The 14,952-nt window shown below is 45.7% G+C and overlaps 1 protein-coding gene and 1 long non-coding RNA gene across 6 annotated transcripts in view; one reads left to right on the top strand and one right to left on the bottom strand.

The window, feature by feature from the left end:
- LOC140641137 (uncharacterized) overlaps positions 1-3,840 on the bottom strand; it is a 66,192-nt gene extending 62,352 nt beyond the window's left edge. The window contains exon 1 of one of the 3 annotated variants that reach the window (XR_012037653.1): positions 3,615-3,840. This is a non-coding gene — a long non-coding RNA (uncharacterized lncRNA). Of the gene's footprint in view, positions 1-3,607 lie in introns of all 3 variants that reach the window. The other 2 variants (XR_012037651.1, XR_012037654.1) reach the window with 2 other exon arrangements.
- The window catches only part of ZNF454 (zinc finger protein 454), a 57,567-nt gene that overhangs the window by 27,759 nt on the left and 14,856 nt on the right, over positions 1-14,952 (top strand). The window contains exons 1-4 of one of the 3 annotated variants that reach the window (XM_072840539.1): positions 3,898-4,157; positions 5,131-5,228; positions 7,449-7,575; positions 7,984-8,073. In XM_072840539.1, coding sequence (XP_072696640.1) covers positions 5,196-5,228; positions 7,449-7,575; positions 7,984-8,073 — 250 coding nt within the window. In that variant the 5' untranslated portion in view covers positions 3,898-4,157; positions 5,131-5,195. Of the gene's footprint in view, positions 1-3,897; positions 4,158-4,224; positions 4,366-5,130; positions 5,229-7,448; positions 7,576-7,983; positions 8,074-14,952 lie in introns of those variants that run through there. The other 2 variants (XM_072840542.1, XM_072840541.1) reach the window with 2 other exon arrangements.

Here is a 14,952-nt window from a genome sequence, read left to right as displayed (position 1 = left end):
CTCGATCTTTTACCATGTATATATATTATCTAGATGTCCCTATTCCACAATCTGGTTTCTCTGGATGTTTTGAGTCAAAATTCTCTACTTCTTCCAAATCCTATTATTAGCCCTCCATGTCCTTCCCCCTCTCCCTGCACTGTTATTTTCTCTCCTAAAACATTAGGCTGGTTGCTACCCAAGTGATGAAATAATTGTACAGATCTTAAAGCAACAGCATGCTGCTTTAAGTTCTCAATTAACAGTCATTAAACTGTTAAATAAGCTAATTATTTAGAAAACAGTCTCTAAGTACATAGGATTCAAATACACATCTTTGTACCATACTCTGTATCAAAGTGGCAAGGAGAAAAGACTAAACACTAATATACATGAAGATGTAACATATTAACAAAATCTTTGCAACTCAAGACAATGGTAGGTTTTAAAGATCTCTAGTGATGACAGTGTCAAGATAATTTCATTTATTTCATACTCTTAATAAAGTGCTAAATATGTGATAGACATGATCAGAAAATCAAAATAGGTAAGACATATTCTTTGCTTTTCAAGGGCTATGCTAAGACACTGGCCATGAAGTGGGAAAGAAAGAATTCAAGCAATAATGAGGCACAGAATCTAGATAATGTGGTAATTGATTAAATGTGGGAACCTAATTTGGTTGGATGGAATACTATAATGAAGAACACATAAAGCTGACCAATTCTGGGGGCATTTTAATGAGTCTATGGATATCCAAGTGAAGATTCCTGATAGACACTAAAATAACTGGCAGGACATCACTGAACGAGTGTATGTGGAGAAAGTGTAACTAGTAGGAGCTGAGAGGAAACAGCAACCTAAAGGAAAATGAGCAATGGAAGGAAAAATTAGAAAATGGTGGCACAAAAGTAAAAGAATTTCATGTAAGGTAAGAATAGTTAATATTTTCAAATGCCGTGGAGGGTTACAGTAAGATAATACAAAATGCCCTCTGGTTCTGGTTACTGATGACCTCTGTTAAGTATTAATGGGTTGAAGAGTGAGGTAAAGGTTGAAAAATGGATTCAGTAGCTTGCCTGGGAAAGGAGACACTGAGAAAGATAACTAGAGGGAGACTGGCATTGAGAGTAGGTGTATCAGAGGAGCTTCACAGCTACAAGTACTGGAAAGCCCAGTTAACACAAGCAAACAGGGATTCCCCCTCCCAACCCCCAACCCCCCCCCCCACAAACACATAACAAATCTAGAGTTGGGTGGCATTGTTTAGACAAAATTAATTCTATATCTTTAGTCTCATGGCTTTTCCATCATGGTCATGTGATGGGTGCTCTGCTTCAGGTAAAGTATCTGCACTCAGGGCAGGAAGAAAGGGGATGGGAAGCACCAGAAACATCTGTGCCTTTTATCAGAAAATTTTTCCCAGAAACCCCTCAGCAGACTTCTGCTTAAATCTTACTGACCATAGCTATGTTGTGTGGAGGCCAGTAACAAAAGAGGCTGAGAAAATACTCTTCTAGCCTCTAAAGTGGAAGTAGGCAAAAAAAAAAAAAAAAAGTAGGTTTGAGAAGGGTGTTGATCTGGCCAACAGTCTGTGGAGAGTGAGTTTACCACTGAAAAGAAGAGGTGTGGGAGAATGTAAGTTGCAGGATGGAGGGAACCGGCAGCTCAAAGTGGGAAAACAGGATTGGAGCAGAGGTAGAAGCTATAGGAATGTCTTTCAAACTTTTTCAAAGAAAGGAAACTTTTCACTGGGAGAGGTGGGAATCAAGTACAGCAGATGTTTGTGGGTGGCAATTGAAGAGGCTCCCTATGACAGAGGGTCATAGGCAGGCCAGTCTCTTTGGGCTCTGTGATCTCTAAGTTCTAGCTCTTGAAGTAGGAACAAAGGCAGAGAGGGGAATGAAACACTGAATTAACTGTATCTTCAGAAACCTAGATCTTTATTTAATATTTGTCCCTTACACCTAGTTTCCTCTTTTCCCTTCACATATTTTTCTCTGGAAGATGCAGAGAGAAGAGATGGATACAAAGTAGATAAAAATGATAAAGAGCAGCAAAATAAAGGGTCAGAAGGAAGGCAAGGGACAAGTGGGAGAGGAAGGATGAAATACCTAGAAGCCTAGGACGGGTGCAATGGCTCAAAACTTGGTTGAATATTAACCTTTAGAGGAAGCAGATGGAGAAATAGGTCAGATAGAGGTTGTACTACTTTGTCAGGAGTTTTGGAAGCTATGGCACTTGTACATCATTTCTCAATCATTCTGGGCAATAAGTGAGGACAGTCTGTGCACCTCTCTGTCACTAGGGCTAGGACTGTCTTGGTTCCGCTTCCTAGACATGATGATCTCCATCTAGGTGCTTCATTCTTTTTCTTGTTAGCAGTGTGAACCACACAGCTCCAGAATACAGTGGATACCCACATAAAGTGCTTACAGAAGTGCCCAACACCTATTGCTAAATAAGTATTATTATCATCCTCATAGATCTGAAAACAAAATAACATTCACACTCCGTAGCATGGCACCCAGAAAATCATCTTCCAATCATTAGTCTCTCAAAACAAATGCCTTGTTAAAAAGGTTATCATTGACTGTGGGAGGTTGTCCCTCCCCAGGACTGTTGTTAACAGCCTCCTACCTGGTTTTCCTGCATGGCCCCTGGCCCCACCACAGTGCCTTCTCCCCCCAGGCCCATGAGCGAGTCTGTCAAAGTGCGCTCAGCCACATCACTCTTGCACACAGACTCCTTCAGTGGTTTCCCATCACACTCGGACCAAGTCCAAAGGTCTTGGTATGGCCTTCAAGGCCTCCTGCCCAACTCTCCCTTGTTCACTGTGCCCTCTCCAGTCCCCCTAGCCTTGCAAAGCCCCAGGCTCACCAAGCGCACTTTGGTCTCTGGACATTGCTACCCCTCCCCCCCCCCCCGCCGCGGTTCTTCCCCAGGTATTCTTTGCAGGGTTTTATCCCGGGCTGCAGTCAAATCTCTGCTCACATGTTACCTCCTCAAAGGGAATTTCCCATAATACCACTTCAAATCACTCCCTCCCACCTCACACTCACCGTCACAGGTTGGCTGATAACTACCCTCTGTGCTTTACTGACCCTCTAGAATCCGCCCTGCGTTACGGGCCGGTGTCACTGCTCTTGGTGTCACAGAAGTCGCTGACACCGCTTCCTAAAAGGTGGCCAACAGTTCCCCGACTGACCAACCTCAAGGTCGCATTTTTTTTTTTTAATTCACTACCGACAAAGTCAAGACCTCTCTTCTTCCCGAGCTCCGCGGAAACGTGTACTCAAAGGCAACTTCGCATCCCCAACGGGACTTTTCCAGCTGTCACCCCATCCCTCCCCTCCGCCGCAGGAATGGGTATCACCCGGCGTCCGGCACCGCCCCCCCCCCCCCCCCCCTCCTCGGGCTCCGGCTCTTCCCCGCTCCCTCTCCTCCCCGACCTCCGGGTCGCTCGACCTCCGCCCCGCTTCTCCCAGGGCTCTGCGGGCGCCACCCCGGCCCCTGCCACACCCCGTGCCCCTGCCCGGCACCCTCTCCCCCCGCCCCGGGCCACACAGCAAAAAGGGTCTGCGTCCGCGCGGTCCTCCTTCAGCAAGTGGCCTTTGCGGCTTCTCACCTCTTACCCCGTCTCCTGGGAGCGCCCCAGATCCGCTCCCCACGGCGACCGTCCGACTGTATCCCGCCTTCAACTTCTAGCGGGTCTCGCCTTCCCGGGCATTACCACAGGGCTGAAGCGGACTCGGATCCGACGGGAACAGAACCGGAGCCGCACGTGCCGCTCGGCGCTCGGAGGGTAGCTGCACTACGGGGGAGGCGCGACGACCCCGCGCGGGCCTCTGGGAAATGTAGTTTCAGCACGCCGCTGCCAGGCATCGCGAGGGAAGGGCGAGGCCCTGTCTGCGCAGGCGCGCGATATCACTTTCTCTGCCCGGCGCAGGAGCTGGCGCTCGCCGCCGCTTCGCCCTCTGGGAAGTGGAGTCGGGGAAACCGCGGGGTTGGCCCCTCCGACTCGCGGGTATTCGGCTCCCCGGCTCCCCGGGCAACGCGCAAGCGCAGTTCCGACCCGGGCTGCAGACTCCAGCTCATTGTGTTTCGCCTGCGATGTGGCGGTTGCGGTTCCTCGCTACAGGCAGAGGTTCCTCGAAGGGCAATCCGGTGGTGACCAGGCACGGTGGCCAAAGCCGCGTTGGGAGCGCGGGAGCGGCCGTGGGGTGATCGGGCCCGGGGGCGGGGTGGGGGAAGGGCGGAGGGAGGGAAGGCCGGGTGGGCAAGGGTCGTACGGTCCGTCCTGGAGGACGCTGATCCGATGCCGCAAACTTCCCGGAACGTACGGTTGCGGTTTGATTCGAAAGAGGAAAAGGCGAGGATGGCCAGGTGCGGGCTGTTGGTGTTAGGGTCCGAATCTGCAAGTGCATGTGGAGGAGGATGCGTCCGGGCCTCTGCGTGTCTCGGAGGAGCCGGGAAGCGGGTGCTCGCTCCGGAGGTGGATGCCCCGGGCTGTGTCGGAGCCCTGTCTGTAGACCAGGCCGAGTCCGGGCGACAGCAGCTCCCGCGGGGACCCAGCCCGGGGCCGAAGGGTGGGTGGGATGAAAGAGACCCCTGACCCCTCCCCACCACCCAGCTACTCTAATGCAAGGCCTCTCTGGCTCTTTGTCACCCAGACTGGGCCCCTGAGCGGGGAGAGGCCTTGACAAGCGAAGGGCCAGCGTTCTTAGCTTGCCTTGGGAGGAGGAAGAAGACCATCCTTCCTCTCCAGTTCTTCCACTCCCCTAACAGGCAGGAGAGAAACTTCTGTTGAGACCTGTCAGGGTAATATAAGGACAAAGGTCGGAGGGCAGCTAGAAAGCCTGAGATCTGGGCTGAAGGGTGCTTTCTGCAAGGAAAAGCCACCCTATGTAAGATACAGAAGGAAAGATGTGGAGGATTTGACGCAGACGCTGGGGGAACATGTGGGGGCCCAGAATGGCTGCATAGGAAGGGAATCTCTTTGCAGGGGAGGCCTGCACACTCTCCTTAGAAGCACCTAGGGACTAGGACTCAGCTTCTTCCCAGTAGTGGAGGACCTCCAGGATGTGAATGCTCGCAGCCTCACTGTGGACTGCTCTGGGATCTGTTTTAACTCATTTGTCCTTATAACAGGTGTGTAGAGGTTTCTAGCCCAAGTCCTGCTCTGCTAGACCTGGAAAGGGCTTATCAGAAAAGAAATGGCTGTCCAGCACCTGCCAACCATGGTCCAGGTGAGTGGGGAGTTGCTGCGGGGTCCCCCCACCCACCCGAATTGCCTTAAAAGTTTTGAATGTAGAGGTTTGAAGAGTGGTTTTTTGTTTGTTTGTTTTTGTTTTTACCCTGACCAAGAGCTTTTCTCTCAATCCAGGCTCAGTTGGAGGCCTGACCCCGTTACTCCTTTCTCTCTGGCCACCATGATGGGCTCATCCTCATGGGTGAGGGAGCTAAGTAATGTGCTCAAGGTCACATAAATGACACCCCTGCAACCCACGTTGATCCGAAATGGTAACCTACACATTTTCCACCAGCAAGTAACAGTAGGGGTTCAGAGTAGTAAAGGTAATACCTATACCTAACACGGGAGTTGAGAGAAGAGAGAAATTGGAAGACTTTCTTGGGGAGCTGGGACTTACTGGACTCTTCTTTTTTAATGACGTGTGGTTTTTCATAAAAGCATTCAAAAGATACATTTTCAATTTCAGTAAATTACTAAAAGCACTTTGAGCAGTGCCAGCCTTTTTAGAATAAGGATATGGACTCCAAGTTGAAGGAGATAGCCTTCACTTGAATGTATACATTCTGATGAATTGGGTAAAATTATTCTAATTCCTTCACATGACAGCCTGTCCAAGGCAGGAAACTATGGCAGAAAATACTAGAAGAGATGAGCAGATGGTGGAAGGTGCCATGTTCCAGGCCAGGCATTGTACACCAGATGCTCACCCACCTCCTTCTGGTTTGACTTCTCCCTCGACGCCTGTCTCTGACACCACTGTTTCTCAAAGCCTGACTCCGCAGTGCCAATCCACTGTCATATTTCTCATCCCTGACTTACTTCAATTCATTGTTGTCACACAATTTATTTCATGTTTACAGGCTCTTTTAATTTGGTTGTCATTCAGCAGACCTGTACTAGGAATGTAAAGTGTGTAGGGTATTATGATACGCTGGTGATAAAAAGGGAAACAGTGGTACCTGAAAAATTGATTCATGGGTTCAATCCAACAAGTGTTTCTTGGTTGCCTACTTTGTGCAAAGCTCTGGGTACAGGTATCAAAAACCTAACTCAGACTACCTTAAGCAAAGCAGGCCTTTATTGGAAGGATAATTGGGGGTGCCTGGGGTGCTCAATCTGTTAATTGTCTGCCTTCGGCTCAGGTCACGATCCCAGGGTCCTGGGATTGAGCCCTGAGTTGGGCTCCCTGCTCAGTGGAGAGCCTGCTTCTCCCTCTGCCTCTTCCCCTCCACACCCCTCATGCTCTCTCTCTAACTCTGCTCTTTTCTATCAAATAAATAAATAATTTTTTTTTTTTAAAAGGGAAGGATAATTGGGCTTTCTCCCAAATATTTCTGCTAAGGCAAAGAGGCAAGGACTTTGGATAGGGAGGTGCGGTGGGTGGTCTGTCTGTCTCTCTGTCTCTACATATATATAATCTAAAAGTCCTTTCTTTTGGACCTTTGGCTTTCTTCTCTGAGCTTCTGCTTCATTCATTCTCAGGGCACACCAGCTCTCTTGGCTTCTCAGCCAAGAGTTTCCAAGGAAGGCACTAGTTGTGATCAGAGGTGACAAGGTCATATTGTCCAGAGTGACTATTTCTGTCATACACAACCATGTATGTGTTAAGAGTGGGCAGGTGAGCAGCTGAAGATATGCAGGAGTTGCTAAGCAACAAGCAGTAGGTGCTAGTATGTGGGCCATGTTCTCCAAAACATGTGGGGAAGACAAGAGATGTGGAAATACTCCATAGCATCTTAGAGTTAACAGTCCCGTGGGGGAGCCCAAAAGTAAATGAGAACTCACAATAAAGTGGGGCCATACTTGGTTGAGCCTGAGAAAGGAGTTGAGGCAGGCTGTGCCCAGGAGATAAGGTGTAGGCTGAAGCCTAGGTAGGATTTGGTCATGGGGTGGGGTGGGAGTGGAGGCAGGGCTGGGCAGAACAATGGGAGAAAATGTGCAGGGCACAATGAACAGCAAGTTCGAAGTCTCAGTGCTGAGGAAGCGTATCTTCTCCATAATACGTGTTTATTCAAAGGAAGAAGCAAAGTCTGATAAAAACTTGGCCCCTACGACCCCCTAGGATTTGCTTATGTTGTCATGGAACACCAGCCTGCTCTGTGCTAACAGTCCCGCACATCTTCCCCAGCTCCTGAGGACTGCCAGGCTCAGCAGTTCCTGGAGAGCCGTGGGAGTGGGTGGCCACAGGTCACCAGGGACTGGTTTGCTGTTACAGGAATCCGTGACCTTCAAGGACGTTGTGGTGCTCTTCACCCGGGACGAGTGGGCACAGCTGAACCCTATTCAGCGGGCCCTTTACAGAGATGTGATGCTGGAGAACTACAGCAACCTAGTCTCCCTGGGTAAGCTGGGGAGGGACCCCCAAAGGCTTATCTTCCCATTTGGAGATCTTTTTGGGACCCTTTTAAACTCTTAAACTGGTCCCATGCAGCAGACTGGGCTGGGGATGGCCTGATCGAGGATGTTATCATCTGGGCTCCTGCATGCCTACCCCTGGTGTCTTGAGTACGTGACCCCTTTGGAGTCTATGTGCAGATGCTCTGAAGGTGACTAGGTTCAGTCCTTTCTCCGTTTCAGCAGGTAGAAGGACATGCAAACAGATTGTCTTTCTTCCTCCTGGGAACTCATCTGGCCCCTGGCCTTCCTATCAGGTCACTTTTTCCAGGAGGTCCTGAGGCCCAGGTCTCCTGTTTGCAATGATTTTATTGCTGGTATGAACAGACATGGTCCATTTTTCCCCTCAAAAACAGGACTCTTAGGACCCCAACCAGATGCATTTTCCCAGCTGGGAAAAGAAGAAGAATGGATGCTGGAGGACACATCAGGAGGCTTCTGTGTTGGTAAGAGCCCCATGTGTAGGAGTCATCGGGAGGAGCTCCACAAATGCTCCAGGCCTTAGACTGAGAAACAAGATCTTTTCACTCTTCGTTCACCCCAAAATCTAGTTGCCACATTTGGTCCCGTGTGCATGTGGGCTTTCCTCTCCATGAATTTTCTTCCTCCTCCTTTAGCATAGACTAATGTCTCCACTATAATCTGGGCAGCTCCCACCATGCCATGTTCGCATGTCCTTTTGTCTCATTGAGCATCTAACAGTGCAGTCTCTGCTCATTGTCTTCCCATGAGGAGGACCCGCACCAGGTTACACACAACAGGTACATGTACTTTCTTTTTTTTTTTTTTTTTTTTAAGATTTTATTTATTTATTCATGAGAGACAGAGAGAGACAGAGACAGAGAGGCAGAGACACAGGCAGAGGGAGAAGCAGGCTCCATGCAGGGAGCCCAATGTGGGACTCGATCCCGGGACTCCAAGATCACACCCTGAGCCGAAAGCAGGCGCCAAACCGCTGAGCCACCCAGGGATCCCCCGGTTACACACAGCAGGATGTGATGGGCCCGCTAACCATCTGCCTTCTGAGGCATTCCTTCCAGCTAAACATTACACACTTCTTCACTTGCCTTCATTTTTGCTCATTCATGTGATCCATTTAATTATTTTCTGACTGTTCTCAGTACCACGCTGTGCTGGAAGCACCATGAGAGTGCAGCCAGGTTTATACTTTCCCGAATCGCTCACCTGGTACCTAGTAGGTGGTCTACACTTGGAGCCAGAGGATACAGGGAACATACAGTTTAGTGGTTGTAACTTGTCTCGAGGAGCCCTTTGGGTGTCTGGTAGCTTAAGAGCGGGAGCAGGGGTGCCTCTCCCCTTGGTCCTGAATATTCTAGAGAGCATATTGCCTTAACCAAGACATGACATTTCACTTTGAGCTAGCATTTTGTAAGCTGGAAAATTTTTTCTTTTAAAGGTTTTATTTATTTGAGAGAGAGCACAGCAGGGAGAGTGGCAGGCAAAGGGAGAGGGGAGGGAGACGTAGACTCCTCTCTGAGCAGGGAGCCTGACACAGGGCTCGATCCCAAGACCCCGAGATCATGACCCGAGCTGATGCAGATGCTTAACCGACTGAGCGACCCAGACACCCCTGGAAAATATATTTTGAAAACCTTTTGGTACTCATTTTTCATCCAGGTAAAACAGGCAAGGATTCATATCCTATGATAAATAACTCTAAAAAAAAAATAAATAAATAAAATAAAATAAAATAAAATAAAATAAAATAAAATAAAATAATAAATAAAATAAAATAAATAAAATAAATAAAATAAAATAATAAAATAAAATAAAATAAAATACTCTATACCCAGAATGTCTAGGACCCAATCTGTTATAGAATTTGAATGTCTTAACTCTAAAACTCAGTTAAAAAAAAAAAAATATCTTCTAACTTTCCCCAATAGCATTCAGAATTTTTATGTTCTGTGATAACCAAGCTAAGGCATTTTGAGTATTTCATTCTGTGTTATAAAAGCAGTGTTCTAACAAAAGCAGGGGAGGAGGAATTAAACAAAAGAAATTCATCCACTGTCCTGCCACTCTTCCATAACATCATCATCCATTCCTCCATTGCTCATCATCATTCCCACTAGTTCTTTATTGCCCATGGGTGGAGGGAATATGAAGATGAAGAAGGAGCTTTATACCTGGAAGCAATTTGATAGGTGTAGGTAATGACCTGAATGCCCAGGTGGTCACGGTTCAGGCCCTCCCAGGTGCCTTTCCCAGCCCTCAGCGTCTAGCACCTTGCATTCCTGAGTTGCCTGGACACCCCAAACCTTGAGTCGATTCTTGAGGGTGATCAGTAGTTATAATATACTTACCAATAGGGATCCCTGGGTGGCGCAGTGGTTTGGCGCCTGCCTTTGGCCCGGGGCGCGATCCTGGAGACCCGGGATCGAATCCCACGTCGGGCTCCCGGTGCATGGAGCCTGCTTCTTCCTCTGCCTGTGTCTCTGCCTCTCTCTCTCTCTCTGTGACTGTCATAAATAAATAAAAATTAAAAAAAAAATTTAAAATATACTTACCAATAAAGTTTTATAGCTGTCTCTCTCATCTGTTGAAGATCTATTTTTACTTTGGAATAGAGCCATCTACTTTTTTGTTCTTTAGTCAGAAATTACTGCTGTAGAGAAATAGTAGTTATTTCCAAATATTTTTGCCCTCTTCTCACTCTCCAATGATCATTATGCCTAAAGCATTTGTTAGATCCTTTTTAGTTTTGGTTTTTATCTTATTTCTGTTTCATTTCCTAATGACTGACAAGGACTTCAAAAAAACATCTCTAGAACTCCTCTGCAATTGCACCCAGTGACCCTCGGTTTAGAATAGACACTTATTTTCAGACATAGAAAAAGTCCTTCTGATAGGTTTTCTCTTCTCTGGATCATGTGCTAGCAGAGGGAGAAGGGAGTTGGCTGTTGAGCGTCTGAGGACCATCACTGTGCTGAGTGTTTTCTGAGGAAATTTATGTGAACTGCCCCATTCAGCTCTTACAACCTGTGAGGCAAGTCACATCAACCCCACATAAGGAAAACCTGGCCTCCGCATGGTTAGCTCATCTGGACAGATTTAATGTTGCTATCTCCTGGCAAGTCAGGATTGGGGTATAGCCAGCAATGAAACTCCTCTGACCCTCAAAATTCATTTTCTCTCCTCCTCCAAAATAGCTTCAATCACCTAGAAAATCGTTTACTCAGTAAACCTACAGAAAACCACCTGGTCTCTTATTCTGAGTCATGTGCTAATAACTTTTTACATTTCATCCATGTTTATTAACCTGCTGAGGTTTCTTTCTGTTACATCGGTTATACATTTTACCAATTAGCTTTAAACTGTTGGATTTTGGGTTTGGCTTTTTGATTTTTGTTTTTTTGCCATGAAGTGTATTCATTTGCAACTGGGCATAGCATTCATCTACAGTTTTAACACTTTATGTTGTGTCCTCTTGCTCATTTCCAATTGTATCTGCTTTTTTGTCTCCCTCTTAAATTTGTTGGGAATTTTTTTCAGAGAACCAGCTCTCATTTACTATTAATTGTAATTTTATTTCTACACTTGTAGTCATTTCCTTGTACTTTTTTTTAAAGATTTTATTTATCTATTCATGAGAGACACAGGAAGAGAAGCAGAGACATAGGCAGAGGGAGAAGTAGGCTCCCTTCAGGGAGCCTGATGTGGAACTCAGTCCCACAACCCTGGGATCACAACCTGAGCTGAAGGCAGATGCTCAACCACAGAGCCACCCAGGTGTCCATCCTTGGTTTACTTTAAAATAAACATATATTGATGCCTGTATGTTCTGTATACAGAAGAGAATATATGGTATTTTCTGATGGTTTGCAGAGTTAAGGAAACAGCACCCATACCCACTGTCCAGCTGAAGAAACAAAACATAGGGGCACCTGTGGAGTCCGTTGCGCCCTGCTTCACTGCTCCTGCCTCCTTTCAATGCCAGCCAAAGCCACCAGCTTAAATTTTACACCAGCAGCCCCACGATGCTCTACATGGTTTTACCACATCCATAGCTCTGAGCAATCATGTTCAGTTTTGCAAACTTCAAAGTCTGATATATGTATTGTACTGTAGATGCCTTTCCACAAGTTGTATGTTTTAAACCCTCATTGAGAAGTGTAGCTCTGCAGTTTGACACTTCCTCAGTGGTGATACCTTACTTTATCTGTTCTGTTGCTGGTAGATCTGTAGGATGTTTCCAGACTTTGCTGTTTCGAATAACTCTGACTTAATATTCTTATACATGTTTCCTCATATACATGGACCTTCTTTGGGAGTATTTTTGAGTGTATTCATAGCTATAGGGTATATGCTGTGTCAGCTCCACTGGATTTTCCCAGATTACCAATTAATTGTTCCAAATTATACCAATAGTCAGTGCAGGTTCTTGTTACTTTACATTCTTGCCCAAATTGGGAACTCTTAGACTTTTAAAAATTCTCCCAGTCCCATTTCTGTGAAATGGTATCTCACTGTGGTTTTAATTTATATTTCCTTGTTAGTAATGAACTTGAACATCTTCTCGTGTATTGATAATTTGTGTTCTGGGACTTCCGTGTTCATATTCATTGCCCATTTTTCTATTACAGTTTATCTTTCTCTTATTCCTTTATAAAGAGTCCTATGTATCCAGGAATCAAGTTATTTTATCAGGTAATATGTGTGTCACTCCCAAGTTTATCTTCTCTCTTTCTTTACTAATGGAAGTTCTTTTTTTTTTTTTTTAAGATTTTATTTATTTATTCATGAGAGACACAGAAAGAGAGAGGCAGGGATCCCTGGGTGGTGCAGCGGTTTAGCTCCTGCCTTTGGCTCAGGGCACGATCCTGGAGACCCAGGATTGAATCCCACGTCGGGCTCCCGGTGCGTAGAGCCTGCTTCTCCCTCTGCCTATGTCTCTGCCTCTCTCTCTCTCTCTCTCTCTCTCTCTCTGCGTGTGTGACTATCGTAAATAAATAAAAATTTAAAAAAAAAAAAAAAGAAAGAGAGAGGCAGAGACATAGGTAGAGGGAGAAACAGGCCCCTTGCAGGGAGGCCTATGTGGGACTCAATCCTGGCACTCCGGGATCACAACCTGAGCTGAAGGCGGATACTCAACCGATGAGCCACCCAGGTGTCCCACTAATGGAAGTTCTTAATTAATGAAATAAAATCTGTCAGTCTTTTGCTTTTATGATTTTTATCTTCATGCTGTGTCATGTTGAAATGATCCTTTCTACCCTTTGATCCGTGAGGGAAGGACTTGGTCCTCCTTGTCCTGTATCCTCAGCACACTGGGGCCCAACATGTATTTATTGAATAGAAGCATGAATTTCTAATGGTTAGCTTTTGTCTTTTTTTTTTTTTTTGTAAAACTTTATCAGGGGTTTGGTCTTTTTTTTTTTAAGATTTTATTTATTTAAAAAAAGATTTTATTTATTTATAAAAGAGAGAGCACAGAGGGAGAGGGAGAAGCAGACTCCCTGCTGAGCAGATAACTCTGCTATTGGGCTTGATCCCAGGATCCTGAGATCATGACCAGAGCCAAAGGTAGATGCTTAACTGACAGCCATCTAGGCGTCCCAGAGATTTGCTTTTCAATAGACTTTCTTTTTAAGTAGCCTAACAAGGGACTTGAACTCACAACCCTGAGATAAGAGTTGGCTACTTAACTCCAGGCACCCCTTTAATAGACTTTTTAATGAATGTTTGACTCTGCTGATCCTTTTTATTTTATCTTGATCTAGTTCATTGACTTTTTTTTTTTTTACACTTCATTTCTTTCCTTTATTGGTTTTGGAGTTTATTCTGTTCTTTTTTATTGAGTATTAAGTTTTACCACAGTGATACATGCATTTCGTGAAACTACTTTGTTTATTACAAAAAAAAAAAAAAGAGTGACCTCATTGTCCTCCCTTTTCCCTGTTCTCCCTTCTGGAGAGGTAGCCACTTTTCGCTGACTATTTGATGTATTTGCTTCCAAATAATGATGTTTCTGTTATCCCTAACCTAAGAGTTCCCTTAGACCTCTTTGTAGTCAGTCCCTGGCCCCACCCCTAGCACCAGGCAACCCAGATTTTATAGGAACAGAACCACACAGCACATACCTTTCTGTGACTGACTTCTATCACTTGGCACAGCATCTTTGAGACGCCTCCTTGCCGTTTCACGTGTCAGAAGTTTTTTGTTATTGCCAAATTAGCATCCTGCCCTATGGAGATAGCCCTATTTGTTCAACTATCTTTATGGAGCACTTGGGCTATTTTCAGGTTTTGGCTAAAGCTGCTATGAACATTCCAGTACAAGGCATCGTGTGGATATATCTTAGTTCAGATGCTCTTTGTGGACCTATGTTTTCACTAAGGCATGTGCCCAAAAAGCAGAAATCCCAGGTTGTATTCTAGTTGTGTATTTAAACCGGGAAAGTGTTTGCAGAGAACGTGAGGTCCAGGTGTTGCTTACCGGCCAGGGTAGGACTCTGGCACCATGCAGCTGAGCATCAGAACAGCAGCTGTGGGAGGGCCTGTCCCTCTTTGCTCCCAGTCCTAGGGGCAATGCTGCCTGTCTTTCACAATCCAGTATGTCGGGCATGGATTACTTTGTAGATGCCCTTCATCAGTAACTTTAAACATCTGATGAGGGATTTATTGTGACTGGATGTTGCAGTTTTCTCAAGTGCTTTTCCAAATCCTTAAGGTGCTGCAGTGGTTGATCAATTACATTGATTGGTTTTAAAATATCAAGTCAAATTTGCACTTCTGGAAAAAACCCAACTTCGTTTTGATTTACTGTTTCTAGAATATTCCTGGATTAGATTTGCTAACATTTTGTTGAGAATTATTCCATCTGTGTACATGAGGGCTATGTTAGTCTGATCTGTTCCTCGTAATATCTTTGGTTTTGGTATCAGAGTAATGTTAGCCTCAAAAGATGAATTTGGACGGTTCCCCTTCTCATTTTTGGGAAAATTTGTATAGAATTAGTATTATTTCTTCATAAAGTGCTTGGTCAACCCAGTGACAGTTTCCGGGCCAAGAATTTTCCTCATGGGAAGGTATTAAACTGCAAATTCAGCTTCACAGCTTCTCTTCAGTGGTCCACAAATTATAGCTGCCTCAGCCTTCCCAAACCCTGAGTCCTGTCAACCTCAGTTCACGGAGCCTCCTGGGCTCTGTTGGTCCTTGTGCTGTGACCTGGACACGGTCCCTAGGGACTGAATCCCTTGTCTGTTTGCTTTCCTCCAGGGATCTCCCATCTTTCCCTGTCATTTGTCAGTTACCCAGAAAGTTGTTGCTTTCTCTCTCTTTTTTTCCCCTAATTTTCTAAAT

The sequence above is a fragment of the Canis lupus genome, chromosome 10 (assembly GCF_048164855.1).
Source record: "Canis lupus baileyi chromosome 10, mCanLup2.hap1, whole genome shotgun sequence".
NCBI lineage: Eukaryota > Metazoa > Chordata > Mammalia > Carnivora > Canidae > Canis > Canis lupus.
Note: the sequence above shows the minus strand (reverse complement) of the source record. Positions and strands in the feature narration are given on the sequence as shown.